Source organism: Mugil cephalus, chromosome 11, assembly GCF_022458985.1.
Source record: "Mugil cephalus isolate CIBA_MC_2020 chromosome 11, CIBA_Mcephalus_1.1, whole genome shotgun sequence".
In the NCBI taxonomy this organism is placed as follows: domain Eukaryota; kingdom Metazoa; phylum Chordata; class Actinopteri; order Mugiliformes; family Mugilidae; genus Mugil; species Mugil cephalus.
This window is the reverse complement of record NC_061780.1, coordinates 20,625,156-20,642,929: the sequence shown is the minus strand read 5'-3', so window position 1 is coordinate 20,642,929 and position 17,774 is coordinate 20,625,156. Positions and strand designations below refer to the sequence as shown.

Below are 17,774 nucleotides of genomic sequence, written 5' to 3'. Positions count from 1 at the left end.
GCAAGGCTTTAAGCAAACCAACTGTTGGCTGTGTTGTCACATTTACTTGCAGACACAAGTCCGTCCAAGACAGGATAGAGACTAAACAGATGGAGGCAGTTACCATTGCACCGTGTTGTTTAGGGTTTCCATTGATGCACAATGTTATTCACTCAGGCGGCCCTGTTACATCATTTGTGACATACTGGAGTATAACAAGGGCAAAAGCTAGATGTTATATGTACCCGTGTCGACCTGATCCTCTATCAATGCATATCCTGTTGGACCTTCTGTCCTTATACTCGAAACCATGTTCTACAGTCTATTTGTAAAGGTGTCCTGAAACTCGATCTCGAGTCGAACAGAATCAGATACGTGGACATGAAATTCAGATCTCCTTCCTTTTGTGAATGAACCCAGCTTGTTATGTAGAAACCTGTATGGTTTCTGTGAGAGAACAGCACACCTGTAGCTTGATTATATATCTTCTTTATGCCAGAGAGAGGAGCCCTGAATGTGTGTAGCTGAGGAATGTACTGCATTCCCAGGTGTGACAGTCACAATTTTAATGTTTGTTGATTTTATAAGAGCAATTGGAATAACATGAGAAATGATATAATTGCTAAATAAGGGGTCAAATGAATACATTGGAACAAAATATTCCAGACTTTCATTTTCTATGCTGACAATACTGTTATTTATTCGTCGGCACCAACCCCTGATAAGGTTTTTGCTTATCTTCAGTATGCATTTGACTGAATACAATATCAGCTTTGTCAACTGCAACATGTACTCAGTGGTGATAAAAACAAAACTTAAAGTGCAGTAAAATCAGCCGAGGAAAGGCCTTACCACATTACCCTGTGCGTCACACTTTTTATTATGCTCCTTTGGCTAACTCCCTCTCCTCTCTCCGTGAGAGGAATTCTTGAAATTTAAGCCAAGCTGTTTGATGTAGCTCTTCTCTGGGACAATGTCTGCTGTTGCTGCTCTAAAGCGCCGGCAAATCTCCTTTGGTTGACATCTTCATCCCCGTCCAACTTTCTTTCCCTGCTCCTTTTTCTTTTTTTCTTTCTTTTTTTTCTTATCTCCACCCCTTCTTCACATCCAACCCATCATTCCACTTGGTCGCCTTGAAGCCTGGGAACCAGTCGGAGAAACCAGTCATGCTGTAACCGTACCGACACAAAGACAGGCAGTTCATATTTACTGGAGTTGATTTCAATTTGCTGTCAGTTATTAGATAATAAAGTCTGCAAGTCTCTTACAAATACTGATACGAATAATGGCCGTAACTCATTCACTCACTGAAATTATAGCATGGTGCACGGTTTTCAGTATAACTCTTGCATTGTTATGATCGGAAAAGTAAAGTATTAAAGCTATTGGATACACACCAAACATGATCAACAGTATTTCCAGTTCAGGTGAAACAAAAGGAAAAGCAAAAATTACCAAAATATGAAAGAAAGACATTAATCATTTGAATAATTGAATATTGGCAATTTGGTCATGTAACTGCCATTATTATATGTAAATGACCAATAATTTATTTCAAAATTAGCCTTTAATCTGTGCATTAAAATGCTGAGAGTGAACATTTAGTTTTTTCCATTTAACCTTTTTTGCATAGCAAATCTCATTTTAGCTCTTGACTGAGTTCTTGAAGTCATAGTTTTCAGATAATCAAGCAAAACAGATAAGAAACAGGAACCTAAAAATCCTTGTATTTGAAGTATACAACAGGGCAGGGCAGCACAATTCACATATGTCATATTGTCTACAACATGCTGCTGCTGAGGAGAAATTCTCTGTGATAGTTGGGGGGTTGTAGCAGGTCCCTGGAGGAGGATATATATATATATATGTGTGTGTGTGTGTGTGTGTGTGTGTTTGCTTGCATGGTGTCATATATCAGCTGGTGTGGACCTGGGTGGAGTGCAGACAAAGAGGTCGCATTCAGTCATTTCCCCCTCAGGAGACTGGCTCTTACACACCGATGGGGGGGAAGAGGAGGACAGATCTTCTCATATGACTCCTCCCCCCTCCATAAACGTCCACTGATTGCCCTTGATCTCTACGTCTGCACACACAAACACACTCTTTATTATTCTCGTCAAGCTTCACCTCTCCTCACCCTCCTTGACCTCATCTCTGATTCACCCATCATATCATTCACTGCTTCTTATTTCAGTCCCCTGATATATGGATACGTCTGATATGTGTCTTCCTCCTCCTTTCCTTCTCGCAGCCTCTTATTCGGCGTTGTTCCCACTTTCTCACAGTGTCTTTTCTCTCAGTTGTTTATATGCCGCCTTACCCCCTCTCAGTGCTCAGTGCTGCAGAATAATCCCCTCCGTGATTTCCCACTCTTGCCTTTTGTGTTGGCCTTGGCAGAGCCAGATTTATCCACCGTGACTTTCCAGTTGCAGGGCATACTGAACGCTCTACTCAAGCGCACCATCTCTTGATCTACATGCATTAGCCTCTGTGGTGACTGTGGCACATTTTCACTTTTATGATTACAAAAATGTGACACTAGTTGTAAAATAAACCTTTATCTGTTTTTTAGATGCAGTCATTATCTAATTATTATGGTTCCACATGGGCTTATTAGCTGTCGACCGCAATAGTGGACTTAGAAAGTAGCACGGACTCATCAGTGAGAAAATATGTGTGATCTACATTTCCATTTATTTTGTTTACATTACATTAGTAATAGTAAGGTACTAGCATCATTGGTGACTGGCATACAGTGAAGAACACTCAAATTCATATGAATACTAATGACAGTAGAGGCATAGGCTACTACACGAGTGATCTGGCTGAAATTCTCTTTGAAACATGAAAAAACTGCTTATTACGGCCAATATTTAAAGTCTACGGCATAGGTCTTCAACCGGGGGTACTGCAGGGGGGGTTGCAAAATCTTTGGTTGATGAGACATTTTTTCTCCCACAAATTTAAGTACATATGTGAATCCAACATTTCAGTAAAGGGGTAATAATAGTGTATATTTATGAATATTGCATATATAGTAGGTAGGGGGTCCCTGCTTAATCTCTCCATCAGTTTGTGGGTCCTTGGCCTGAAAAACAGGTGTTCAACACATTACTGTTACTGGGGGGCTTTGCGTTTAGGGGAGGGGCATTTGTTGATCAGACTTGATCAGTTTTGGATCTAGTGAATTTGGAGGCCTTGTCAACACCTTGAGCTTTTTTTTTGTTGTTGTTTGTGTGTGTGTCTGTGACTGCTGCCATCAGGGAGTGTTATTGCTATGGGGTGGGGGTGCGTTATCTGGTCTGGTCTAGGTGGAACCAAAAAATTCCCAGCAGAACACTTGATTGTCACAAGATGTTATCAACTTCCCCTGTCAGAGGTCATAATGTTGAGGATGATCGGTGTATGATGCAATGGTCTTCACGCATCAGACAATCACAAGATCAAGTGATTAATCTTACAGGGTCAGCCTGTCAAAGGCCGACGCATATTTATGCATTTAGAGTCATGTGGTCACCCTCTTACAGATGTTCAGCTCAGACCTGACTCACATTATTATTGCATAAGGCACAAATCCATATTTGTTTTGATCATATGGCAGATGAACAACTGAACAATGTGAAAATAAAGACTGTTGGTGCATACTCAACTGATAATATATTTTGTGTGTAACTCATTTTTATCACCTTTTGCTGCATTAATCACATTGTTAGTTCTACAGATAGCAGCAGTGTTATTCACAGTTTGTCTCCTGTGATTCTTGTAGGTGATTGAATCTCTGGGAATAATGATCTACAAGGCTCTGGACTACGGGCTCAAGGAGAACGAGGAGAGGGAGCTCAGTCCTCCTCTTGAGCAGCTCATTGACTTCATGACGAACATGGCCGAAGCCGAGGGGGACTGTCCCGACGAAGGCTACGAGGCCACGGAGGAAGAGGACGAGGCGGATGATGACCCCGACAACCTCACCAGTGTTCACGGCTACAGAGATATCCTCAAGGTGGGTCTTTTCTGTATTTGTTAAGACACAGGTAGCTATTTATCACTTCCTGTTTGCTGGTGGACTTTCCCAGGTAAAGAGTGTCCTTCAAACTAAGACTCTTGCATGTTGAATCCAACTCTCGGCTCTGCCACATACTATTTAGCATCTCTTAGCTAGCGTTTTTTTGTTATTGTTTGGTTCGTTCCCACTGACGTCATTAACCTTAAATATTAACTGCAAACAAACCACCCAGCACCAAACAACACATGAACAAAAGATGGCAAATAGCCAATGCAGATGGTTGTGGATTTATCAGCGAACAAACCCGATTTAGTTTCTTGAGAGGTTGCAGAGACACAGAGATAAAATTAGAGTGAATATTGGACTAATGTTTGTCGTGCTGCCAAATTCAATGTTAATGTTGCACCAGGTCTCCTGGAAGGGTGCTAAGCAGTGTGCTAAGACTTTATAGACCAATAATATGTGAAATTTGGGTTACATTAAGCTTAATTTGAAGGTCTGTCTCCATGTTGTCAATAAAAAGAAGCAAGTAGAAGTCAGTAGAAGTAATTAAGAAATTAAATTGTTGAGCATGGCTCTGAACAGAAAGATTACAATCACCGTGCAGTCAGGCTGCCAGACTGACTCATCCTTGCTGTTTGCCACGTATCTCTGTTGTCCACTGGAGCACAGAGTCACTGTGTCAGTCCTCACATTACCTCCCACTGTTTACATAATGGCTGGACCAGTGGGCTAGCTAGCTGTCGGTTTAAATTCTCTGTATTTGTCCTCGTAGGCCGTTTTCTTCCCCCAGTTCTCCTTTTGTCCTACTGTACTAGACGACAGTGTTTCATGCTTTTGGTCTAGAGCCACAGTTATTACAAGATTATTACAATTAAAAAAAAAATCCTAATCATTCCATCATTATCTACCATTCCCACACTGGTGGCGGGATGCGAGCAGGTCAAAGTTGGTCAGGAGACGGTTGTCTGGTATTTTCTGTGTGCAGTGAAATTTGTGCATTCTTCACAAATGGATGCCAAGAGCGTGCCAAGCAGTGCCCTGAGGTAGCTTCTGTTCCTCTGAGAGAAACAAGGACATATTCACAGTGTGTGTGAGTGTGTGTGGCAGCAGTGTGGCTGACCTCAGACAGAGCTGTCTTGTGAATTGTGCTCATCAGTCTATTACAGTTGTTTACAAATGTTTCGAGGATATTTTACTTTTTTTTTTAAATTTCCTTCAGTCAGTTTGACATTTAAAACTTAGATTACATACAGGTAGATGTGTTAACTCACTGCAGTGTTTTGATAGTTATTAAATTGCCATGAAATCTATTTATTGATGTGCCTATACCCAGTCTAAAATCCTGAAACTTCAATGACACATTTTATTTTAAGCTTTAACAATTTTACACATCTAAACCTTTTTAACGATACGATTAATGACATGCAATACTTTCTCCTTTGCAGTTGTGCACAGCTCATCTTCCCAGTATGTCAGATGCCCCCAGTCACTACCAGGCAGTGTGTCGGGCTCTCTACACAGAAACGAAGGAGCTACGCACCTTCCTGGAGAAGATCAAGAGTGCCAAAGAGGTGGGTTCTCACCACTGTGTCGTCATTAGTGACATTAGATGTGTTTTAGTTACACATTATGCAGCTGGAATTGGAAATTGTGAATGCATAAACTCCTGCTCTATCATAGCAGCTTTAAACTTCCTACGTCTGACAAAAGGATGATCACTGGCTTTCACATTGCCTATGTGACCTTACACATCCCACACACCCCATTCACTCTGGCTTCCACTGACAGTGGTAGCAGAGAAATAACATTAGTATTTTAAATGCACATTGTCATTTTTTGCAAGAATATTCAAAGGTTGTGAAGCAAGCAGCCACACATGGCATCATATTTCAATGAGCCATCTTTTCTGCCTCTGCAATAAGTCATGGGTCATGGAGGATTTGAGCATGTAACAGACATGGAGACAGCAGAGACACAGACAGACGCTTGCAGACGGCAGTCAGACTGAGGTTATTGGGCGAAGGAGGAAGTCAAGTGATGCAGAAAGGCATCCGTGGTAATGGCTGTGGATAAAGAAATGAATGGAACGTATGAGAACACATCCTATATAACTCAAGCTACATAACAACAACATAACATAAGAACACTGAACCACAGCTTTCACCAGAAATGTATTATCCTCAGTATTATTCATCCATTATTACTTTTCTTTGCATGTGAATTTAGGGCATGGTTTAAGGTAGGCAAATATGTAGGCATTATACTTATGGAGATGGGGTAGCCTAATGGTTTGCATGCCAGGGTATTTCAGCCTTCCCTTACAAAATACTGTTGTTACATAAGTATTGGACTGCAGCTGCATCAGCTTTACTATTAATGTGATCATTGTGGGTGCCTAGTAGAGGTTCCATTAAGATAAAAAAAGGTTAAGTCTGATTTTAAGGACACACACAGCTCCTAATAACTCCTTACCTACTACGCTTTTTTGTTATTTTAAAAGAAAATGCACATCTGAGTTCCCCTGAAAGTGTTGAAACTTTGATCATTTTCTAGTCACATGAAGATGCTGGTGCTTTCTAACTGTAATATCTAGAGTTTCCACATGAAGGGAGTGCATGTAAGGACAAAACACCAGCCATCAGCAGCACTATTGTAAGGTCCTGACAGTCGGATGGGGCCGTGCAACATCTGGTTGACATGCCATGCCCTCACATCCTAGTGCTGGACAGGTTAAAGTGGACCACTGTGAAAGTCAGGCGCAGATGACAAAATCTGTAGACATGCTGGCTTCAATTCTGTCAAAAGTGTTCAGGATTTCCAGTCTACCATTGAGAAAGGCATTTGATTAACCTGAGCTAAAGCTTTGTATGCATTTTTAATTTCTCCAAGCTCTTTAGGATTAGGAGGACCTAAAAAGTATAAAAACTAAAAGTGATCAGGAAGTAGTTTTTATAAAAAAGAAAAAAAAAAAGCATGTCCTCATATGTGGACACAGGGATTATTTCGCTGTATATTATAATAAAGTCACAAAATGTAACAAAAAGACAGAATTGCAAATAACAAATATCCATTTTCCTCACATGAGTATTTGGTTATTAGCAAATTATCATGTCATATTAAACTAGACTACCATACTAGACATATCGTTTTAGGATGTTTAAATACTCTTACATGAGTATTTTCTGTCTGTTGCATTATGCTTTTTTTTTTACAACTTCTATCCACTCAGGATTAATGCTCCCCGTTAGTGTGCTATTGGTTCACAGCCTGTTGTAGGTCATGTGTGAGTATGTAAGAAGAGGACTGTCAGCTGATTAGAAGTTTTGCATGATCACAGTGGAATATTATCTACTTGATTAAAAGGTGGGAGACATGAATATGAGTTGATAATGTTACTCTTTAACCAGGTGCATTATTGACTCGTCTCTTTGTTCCTTTAAATACAAAGCCAAGCCTTGTTTCTGGACAGGCTCTCTAATTTTTATTCTTCTACCCATTCATTAAGCGCTGGAGTCATTTGGGAATTTGCTTTCCCCTCAGGAGCGTTTTGGAGCCCAGCTGCCGGTTGGAACATTTTCCTTGAGGAGTGTTTGTGTCCTGCTATGCACTACTGCTGCTGCCCTTTTAGTGTGTGTAATGCATCTGAATGAATAGAGGGGATTTGGTTCGTTACATAACTCGCTGGTAGGAGAGAGACGACTCACATTGCAGGGTACAAAAGCCTGAAAAAGAAGCTTTCCAAATAGAAAAGTTTACTAAAGTTAATGCATACTTTAGTGTTAATAGTCTTGTAGCATTTCATTAATCAGCACATATTTATTCTGCTTTATGTAGATGATACTATAGAAAGTCATGAAGATATTATACATCATCAAATAATTGCAAAACTAAGCTGTGGTATGTTTGGTGCTAATTAGCAAATTTAAGATGATGGTGGAACTTGCTAAACCTTGTCTTAGGTTTGGTGTCGAGCATGTCATCATGTTGACAGTCACAATGATACTTTCCCTAACTGCAGCCACAGCTACACTGAAACTTTAAGCCAGTGATACGTCAAATCCAGCAGAAGCATCAACGTCGACCCAATAAAATGGCATAAAGATACATAAAAGATGTAATTATAATTAATTTTAGAGCCAGGGGTACTGCTCCTAGTTAGTGGACTAAAAGTGGCTGACAAATCATTTTCTGTAGTTACATGACTTAATTGTTTCTTCTCCTCTTTCAACTATTGTGCGGTGACGAAACAGATGCAGGTTGCTAGCTCTGGCTAGCTCAATGTCTGTTGCTTTAACCAATCAGATTTTGACGTCAGCGTATTCAGAACCTTTGATTGTATTGTCAGTCTGATCAACACTTTCTTCTACAGGGCCTGCAGAACTGATTCTGAAGGCCTCCGGGCAGATTTCTTTGACCCTAGCAACAAATGAATGCTGATTTGTGATTGGACAATAGCCTTTTTTATGAAAATACATGTTCAGAAGCAGCGCAACTGGGGGACAATGAAAGGAAGCGAACATACCTTTAGGAATTATTTAAGAAAGTTGTAAGGGAGCTAGAGCATTGTCAAGAGTGAGAAGCGGAAGACCTGCAGCGGCCATCTTGAATTGTACAATGACATGAACGCTCACGTCATCAACATGGGAATCTTTCCAGTCCATCCCTTCATGACAAGAACAAAGCATTTAGTATTTACCTTAAGCACAGTCCCAGAGAGCTGCTAGTTGGTGCTAATCTTTTTCAATTTTAATGAATTAATAAATAATAATAATTAATTTTACCACACAAAATAATCTCAAGTGTCCACATTTTTGCATTTGTGTGTGTGTGCATGTCTTACATATTCATGTCCACATGGATGCATTTTTTGTGACATTCTGTGTGTGTGTGTGTGTGTGTGTGTGTGTGTGTGTGTGTGTGTGTGTGTGTCCACTCCATGTGTGCATGTGATACCCCAGAGTCCCTCTCTCTTTGATAGAGCTGTCCCATGGGGGAGTCATCTTTATCCATCCATCGTTAACCAGTCATCTCTGCCAAAGACTTCCTTTGTCTATTTACAAAGACGCCTCCTTCTGCTGGAAAATCACAGACAAACAGCTGAATTAGGAGTGAATCACAGAAACAACTGAGGCTCCTGTTTGCTCACGGATAAGTGCCTCTTGTCAGCTGTTGACAGAGAAAATGAATTAACTAAACAGACAGGCTGCACATGCAGGTGGAAATTAGCCTCATTATTTATGTGGCTTTGCAGCGGCAAAAGTACTGGTCTTGTCCATATGAGGGTCACTTTGCGCGGTTTAATTAAATTCAGTCCGTGCAGATGATACTGCTCAATCAAGCTTTTGAAATGGAAATATGTGGCCTTAATGTGATCTGGAGTCGGGCCACTCACCCTAATGAGATAATGGCGTTTAAAAGATCTCTTTATGCCCATTACTGGCTAGATTAGCAGTCTTTTAATTTAGTGGGCTGTCACAAATCATTAGGTTCTGCGTCTTCTACTTTGCGACAAAGAGGCATTGTATGCACTGCAGGCATGCTGACTTATGATGCAGCAGAATGCATTGTGTTGCGAGTGTTATTATGCAACCAGTCAATTGAGACAGCTGTTCCCCGGCTGTACGATTCCTCGTGGCTTGAGGGCTTTAACTCCACGGTCAGATGGGATGAGTCCCGTGACAGTCTTATCAGACATTCCTCTACCGTGACGTGGCGAGAACAGTTTTCCCGCAAATATTAACCGGAGGGAACGCATTTTCTGCCTGTCTGCTGCTTTGAAATACTCATGCGTTGCATGTGGTTGCATCCTGTCTGAATCACACTTTCCCTCAGTCACACACACACATACATGGATGGACACCGTTTGCTGTTGAACCTCGAGAGCAGATAGTGCAGGGTCGCTGCTTGTTTCCCACAGAAAAGCTGTCAGATCGGTTGTGATGGCGTTGTGCAGGTTGTACAGAAAATGACTGTTGACCATCTGAAGACAGTGGCCAACTGAGGTTTCTATGTCAGAATGGCTATTCAAGAACATGCTAGTATCTCTGGGAGGCTGCAACATTTTTGTCTAATGTAATTAAAAAGTAATAATGACACGAAACCGTGCAAAAAAAGGTAACTTGCTCACCCCGACAGTGTTACACTGTTATAATTTAACAAACTTAATGTCATAACATTTTCCAACATGCCACTTTTCCACACCAGACGTCTCTTTCATGGTGAGAAAGAAACAGTTGTCACTAAGATACCACTGTTCAGGTGTCACAAAGTCAAGATACTGACTCAGACAAGGCATATTACAGCACCTAAAACATTTTTCACAATTTTATTATTCCCACCTGTGACATGTCTTCAGTGAAATATCGTTATTTCACATGCTGAAGTTTGCTTCATTAAGTACTATCTATAAAGTAAAGCAGATGCAGATGGTCACAACTACATGAGCTCAAGTTGCACTGAAACTCTTCCATTTATGAAATGTTTTATGCTGCTGTGACTTTATTAATATTGAATTTTAATGATGATTATGACTGGAGGTTGGGTCACAGGTTAAAACCTTTTGATTGAAATGTGTGTCCAGAATGCAGAGTCAAATAAATGCCATTCTCTTCAACAAGTGTAATACAAAGTCAGCTGGAGACAGAGGTATGACTGTTTTGCAGTCTACATCTTCTTTGTGCTGTTTTTCTGATTTCCTCTATATTATGTTCTTTCGTTGAACCAGAACCTTCGTAAGATGGAAGAGTCGTCGGAGGATTCTGGCCGAGACCTGAACGAGCTACAGAACGCTGACTGGGTACGTGACCTGTTTTCTGAGCTTCGGCCTCCAGCTTCATCTGCTTATAAAAGGGACTAGACTCAGTCCCCTTCAATGACAGAGCTCCTACATAAGTGCATTTCATAGTAAAGAAAACTATATAAATGCATTTACCACTCAAAACAGGCAGTAAGAAAAGAACTTAAACCTCCTTATTCTGTGTGCACTTACAGGTTAGGTCATAGATCACATTGTCCTGATGGTAAAATAATAATTCCTCCTGAAGGAGTTGTGGTATTTTCTGCTTCTACATTGTGCTCCCGTTCTAATATTCACCCTGTGCTGCTTCTGTCAGGCTCGATTTTGGGTTCAGGTGATGCGGGACCTTCGTGACGGTGTCAAGTTAAAGAAGGTGCAGGAGCGTCAGTACAACCCCCTGCCCATCGAGTATCAGCTCACGCCCTACGAGATGCTCATGGACGACATCAGGTCCAAACGCTACAAACTGCGCAAAGTCATGGTCAGTGTCTGGAAAACGTGAAGGCTTGCGTCCCTGTTTGGTAAAAACTGAAAAGCTGTGGTTTGATATTTTTAGTTTGAGACTGCAGTAAGTCCCATGAAACATCTTGTAAAAGAGTCCCTGTAGCAATTCAGCCTTATGGGTTCCATGGTAACTAAATCCCATTTGACGCAAATACGATAAAACAGGTTGTCAGTTAGGACAAGTTCAGTGTACAATAAATATGATAAATTAAACAGCTTGTCCAGTGTGAGGATTTCCTGCTTATCACACCAAATGTAGCATAGCTGTGTGAAGGTGTTATGTTAGGCCCTTGAGACATTATGGTGGATACAAAGATGGAAAATTACCTCACTGACTGTAACTATTCCTACAATAAATCAGTCAGTTACACATTATAGACACATTTACAGTCATGATTTTGGTAATTACATCCAGTAAAACTTTTCCTTGTTTCATGTTCACCAATAAATAAATCAACAAAGTGGATTTCTGATTTAGTTATTATTAATATATATTTGTTTTACTTTGTTCTCCTTCTTCAGATTAATGGAGATATCCCACCGAGGTTAAAGAAAAGTGCTCATGAAGTCATCCTGGAGTTCATCAGGTCCAGACCGCCGCTCAATCCTGTGAGTGCAAATATTGCAACAGTTCTTGTCTTTTTGCTGCTAAACAACATTCAGAATTAAGACAGAAGAGTGATACCCAGTATTTGTAAGCTTGAGACTTAAAGGTAACTTGTGGCCCCCAGAAGCAAAGCAGCATTGATTGATTGTGGCTCATTGTTAGGTTCATCATATACTCTCTAGTTTGTGGTCTATGACTTGATCTTGGCAAACAAACACACACACACACAAAAGAAAAAAACTCCAGTGTGAATCCAGAGAAATGCTGAGTTCATCAGTTCTCTGTTGTCATAAATCTTGCAGCAGGTTTCGCAGCTTCGTGTCAAAGTAAACCAGGCAAACAGACTCAGAAATAGAGAGGGGCAGGACTGCATGCTACAACCCTATTTGTTTACTCCCTGTCCCACATAATTAACCTGTGCCAGGTGTCGGCTCGTAAGCTGAAGCCACAGACTCAGCCTCCTCCAACGCTGCACGAGCGGATCCTGGAGGGGATCAAATCCGAGAGGAAACTTCGCCCGGTGTCGCCCGACGTGGTCCGCCGGGGGAGGCTGGGTAAGGAAACTCCTCCGCTTTTTCTCGCTCCATATTCTTGTTATGTCATTGCACACGCGTCTACAAACATACTTCACTCTGAAATGCTCTGTTAAAACTGAAGTATGGAGCTGATGTTTGCACCATAAAGTCACATTAGAAGTATGTAGCCGCTAGACTTTGACACACAATCTGTTTGTGCTTTTGCTCTTTGCTGTCGTAACCAATGCTGCCTAACCTTTCATATTTGTGTTGCAACTAATACCTATTATTATTGTTTGGTTATTTGCAATAGAGTGAAAGTTGTACACACTAATAATGCTAAGTGACTGCAATTCTATTAAGCACTAAAATCAGTTCTGTGCTTGGATGTCATAATCTGTCACCACTGGCTGGGGCTTATTTGAAATCCTATTATCTCCCGTCATGAAAGTGGTAAAATGTTTGTGACCTGAAACCCGATAATAAGCATGCTATATCCCTGCATTATTTGCCAAGTACAAGCGGATTACTTCCTCTTGTATGTGTTCAGTCTTGCCTTAATTCTACCTGCTAATCACAAGCAATAACCGTCCCATGCCATGACTGTTTCTCGTTGCAGTAATGCGGCCACTTAGCATGTCTTTCAGTTTTGATGCGTCAGGTAAAGTCTCCCCCGTTGCTATACCTGGCTTTCCATCTCTTTCTGTTATCCGCCTGTCGTGACCGCTCATCTGCGCTTTCAGCTCTCTAACACATGCACACACACAGACATAAACACACACATTTCATGTCATGCTTCGGTGTTCGGTGATTGTTGGCTTTGGTCCGTGGAGGTGAAACATGGGAGATGTGGGACACTGGTCAGTAGGAGGACGCTGATAAGCGGAGATCACAGTAGAAAACTGAAAACAGCAATTATTATATGCAGCTCTGTGTTTTCAGTGATATATGACTGAATATATAAAAAGAAATTGAACTAAATCCAAATAAGTTTGTTTTTCCATATGCCAAACTCTGCTGCAATCGACGTCATTCAAACTTATCTAAACAGGGTTATTCATTAACGTCATAATCTGATTTATTAACAACTTTTGATAATACACATGTCAGTCTACCAAGTAGCCCTTAAATTATTCTATATAACCTTGCAATTATTGTCCTGATATTCATCATTTTTGCATATTAGTTTGCTTATTTTCAGGTGAATATTAACTTTTTATGCACACTGTCTGTACTGACTGAAAAAAGAAAATATGGATTAGAGCACTTTTATGAGAGCAGGTGAATGCACCGTGCTAGAATCTGTGCCAAGACAAAGATTAACATCAGTTTGGTATATTCCATATGCTAAATGTACCTTCAAAGACAAGACAGAGAAGATGACCAGGCTGGGGTTCCAAATAAATATATGTAATAAACTGAACTAAAGGCACTGCAGGCAGCAGGATAATCCAAATATCCAAAAGGAATCAGGCAAGAGGACAAAATCACAGGGGAAACATAAGGAGACTGAGACTGAAGACTAAACGCAACAGGGAACAAATTGAAATGCACGGCTGTGTATGCACGAGAGAGCTGAGGGATGACGAGCCACAGGTGAAACTAATGAGCAAAACCAATGAGCAATCAACGGAAAACACAAGGAGGCACAACAGACAGGAAACCAAGGAACTAAATAAAATGAAACAGGAAACTCAAAACATATTTAGAAGAAAAGACAGAACCATGACAGTCATATACAGACTAAGAACAATATCAGTCTATTTTATTTATCACTTTACTGACAAATTATTGTAACCATGGAAACAAATTAGAGTGACTAATCAATCATGCAGATTGGTGCATCCATTGATTATTGATCCGGGTCCAGTATCATCATTTTATATGGTCCATTTTTCCCATTTTTAATCAAGCAACCATCTCGGGTAGTAACAGTCTCTTCATATCAGTCTATTCTTAAATGTCAAATCTAATTAGGAAACAATTATTTAATCTTGTAGGAAAGACTTTCTATATAACGATGTGTTCTTTCAAAGAATTAAAACTCCTTTTTTTTCTATTTTGCTAACACATACACAGCAGACGGTTATTATTACAGTACCTTGGGCAGGTTTTGTTGCACCTACACTGCCTGTGGTTGTTGTCACCAGAAGGAATCCTATACGCTGGCCTCACAGGAATCAATTGTTGTAGCATTGTCCAGTGAACTTTACATCTCATTGGTGTTATTGCATTTTGTGCATATAGTCAAATGACAACTGGACAGTGTTATGTAACTCTCGAGAAGCTGTTCTTGGTTGTTGCTTTCGGTGTCTCAGGAGACCTATCACATTTGCTTTAATCTCTTAAAAGTGCCGTGTTGGGAATCTCAAAGTGTCCTGCCAGCCATCTACTCACTGAATGAAAAGGAAGAGCCAAACTGCCACCTTGGTGTCTCCAAGAACCATCGACAAAAGAGCCTTTCATGTGCCACGGTGACTTTGCAGGTTTTAAACGAGGGTTTAAGTGGGTCAGCGTGCAGCAGCGTGCTCTGCACAACACCGGACGCTCACAGTAAAACTCACAGTCTGACGCGAGCAGCAGTGCGATGTGTTCAGCATTAATGACCCAGGTTTGATTGAGGTGAGGAGGAACCACTGCTGAGGTTGGGGAATCTAAATAATGCTGTGCTCTGCTTTCCCTCCTACTGACGCCAGTGTCTCTCATCGCACCACAAACCTTGCTCCTTCACAATCCCTCATTCATGCCGTGGGACAATTTGTGTGCGTGCGCCGACTGCCCTCCATGATGGATTATGTGGTGTGAGCCCTATATTTTATGGGGAGATGGTTTATACTCACTGACGCTTTGATGAACACGAGTAAGACTTTAATCGGAAACTACAAAATCCTACTTCAAGGAGAAATACGTGTTGCAATACAAGATTGAAACTGCCACTTTTGGCGATGAATCATCTGCTCTGTACCATTTGTTGCATGGTTTTGTTTCGTGTTTACACAATGGTGTGATCCCTTGTTTTACAGTCATGAAAAAACTCATTGGTGTCACAATTGCAAGTCACTAAGGGGAGGCAGGAGCAGGCAACAAAATGGCTTTAATAAAAACTCAAAAAAACTGAATGTAAGGCTCCAGTGAAGACCAGAAATAAAAGGATGAACCACAAGGAAAAATCCAAAGAGCTAATATAACAAAGGGTTTGACAGGGGTAACAACCAAGAGGTTAACGAGACACAGGTGAAATTAATGAGGTTGGAGCACATAAGGACAAACAAATCCACCAATCAAAGGAAGTAAAACAAGACAAGTAAAAGAAACACCAAGGAAGATCTCAACAAAATAAAAACCGGAAACTCAAGAAAAACTAAACGCCCATTGATTCATTTTCAGTAGCTATTTCCTGTGGAGGGTCGCAGGGTCGCCAGTCTATCACAGGGCTAACACAGAGAGACAGACAACCATTCAGATGCACACACACCTACAGCCACTTTACAATCACTAATTAACCTAACAAGCATGTCTTTGGATGGTGGGAGGAAGCCCTGGAGAGAGTACCTGGAGAGAACCCACGCAGGCACAGGAAGAACATGCAATCTCCGAAATACAAAGCAGGTTCACAGAAAATATTCGTAATTTGAAACTGTGACAATTAGTCTTGGTTTCTTCTTTATACGTCTGAGCGCTTGTGATGTTTGATACGACCGATTTCCTTTCCGATCCGTTACTGAGTAAAATTCTGGCTGGTATCGGGGATACAGAGCCGATACTTTGTGTAAATAAATATAAAAAAAATCAGTGTATTTCAAATTCATAAATCAATCTTACAAGCTTTGAATACCTTAGACGTTCTCTGTTTAACATGTAATGTCTTGCTTGATTAATTCATTCAAACACAAAATGCTTTATTAAGTATTTATACGCCAACAACAGCTGGGCGCATGGACTTGTTGCCTGGCAACTCATGGTGGTGATGAGGACACAGATCCAGGCTCATCATCACAGGGGTTGCTAGTTGGATTATGTAAAATGTGGACAACCCTTCAACCTGTTTTTTCTCTGTTTGTGTGAAGCTAAGCTAAGCTAATCCTGGTTCATAAAATAGGAATATTTACCACCAGGTTTTCATGGAGTTTTGTTCATAATCAAAAATGATTATTCTGACATTTAAAAGGAAATCAAGAAAGAGGAGACCTTAGACAACAATGTACAAGGAACAAGCTGGGTTTTAAGTAAAGCTGTGAAGTGGCGCACTTAACAGATACAGCCCACAACTGCAAAATCACACTTTGAAGCTATTTATAAGCTCATGCAACACCTTTATTTGAAAGCTGCTCCTTGAGCTAATTGCAAAACAGTATGAAAATGTCAGAGAAATTAACCGAGCAGACTTCAAAACATAATTGTTTGGATATAAACTGCAGGAATATTGAAAAGCTTTCCTAATGAAGGAGGTGTCCCCCTTTTAGGTTTTGGCAAAACTCGCAGTATGCCACAGGATTTGTTCCGTACGGGAATAGGTAACGTATGAGCGAAGCTGTGGTTTGGAAAGGCCTCATTCGCCTTTAACTTTTAACGGACGTGTCCACCCCCCTCACTCCCCCACCCCTCCCGGCTATAAACTAATGTCCCCCTGCAGCTCTCTACTTGAACGCTGACAACTGGGTAAAACAGTTACATGGTTAAACTGAAGCCCTGTCTTGTCGTCTCTTGTGAATCTAATGCTGTAGAAAGAGTTCTGTTTCAGAGCTGGGAACAGAGCTCCTGTTGAGACGATGAGCTCATGTGGATGCTTTTCCCACAAACCGAAGAAGAGACTGAAAAGAGAGCGGTTTCAGGGCCCTGATTCTATCAGCTGCGTTTTTTTCTTCTTTTTAATCTGTCTCTTGCAGCGTTTGCATGTCTCCTCTTCTCACACCGTCCCTCCCTTCCTCCATTTAAACCCCCCTTTTCTTTACTGGTTGTCTTTTCGCTTTAAAATGTCAGGAAGTACAATTGGTTCTGTCTTCTGTTAATACAGAGGGACCTTTTAATTTGAAGGACGTAGCTTTCCTTAAAAATATACGTGACAGGAGCTGACAGGAGAATGGAGCTCTTTGTTTAGGAGTTCACTTTGAATATTTCATGAACGAGGCATCCATGCTCTGTGTGTAACACTTCTGGCCTTCTCCGTTGTCTCCCCAACTTAACTGACCCTTCCCAACATCTACAACCTTCAGATGGATCTCAAACCTCAGTCCCCTCCGACAGGATTCATTGCATCATTTCCAAATGAGCCAATTTCCCTTTTGTGGGGAATGAGATAATCAAAAATTATTCAAAAATAAAACCCCGGCAAGGAATCAAAGGAGGGAGTGATTTGGGATTCATCTC

The 17,774-nt window shown here is 40.9% G+C and overlaps 1 protein-coding gene across 5 annotated transcripts in view; it reads left to right on the top strand.

Annotated features, from left to right (window-relative positions):
* Positions 1-17,774, top strand: part of LOC125016660 (protein spire homolog 1-like) — a 35,991-nt gene that overhangs the window by 10,277 nt on the left and 7,940 nt on the right. For 2 of the 5 annotated variants that reach the window (XM_047599285.1, XM_047599282.1), the window contains exons 3-9: positions 3,746-3,979; positions 5,431-5,556; positions 10,710-10,781; positions 11,098-11,262; positions 11,808-11,894; positions 12,317-12,446; positions 16,871-16,921. In XM_047599285.1, coding sequence (XP_047455241.1) covers positions 3,746-3,979; positions 5,431-5,556; positions 10,710-10,781; positions 11,098-11,262; positions 11,808-11,894; positions 12,317-12,446; positions 16,871-16,921 — 865 coding nt within the window. Of the gene's footprint in view, positions 1-3,745; positions 3,980-5,430; positions 5,557-10,709; positions 10,782-11,097; positions 11,263-11,807; positions 11,895-12,316; positions 12,447-13,026; positions 13,069-16,870; positions 16,922-17,774 lie in introns of all 5 variants that reach the window. The other 3 variants (XM_047599286.1, XM_047599283.1, XM_047599284.1) reach the window with 2 other exon arrangements.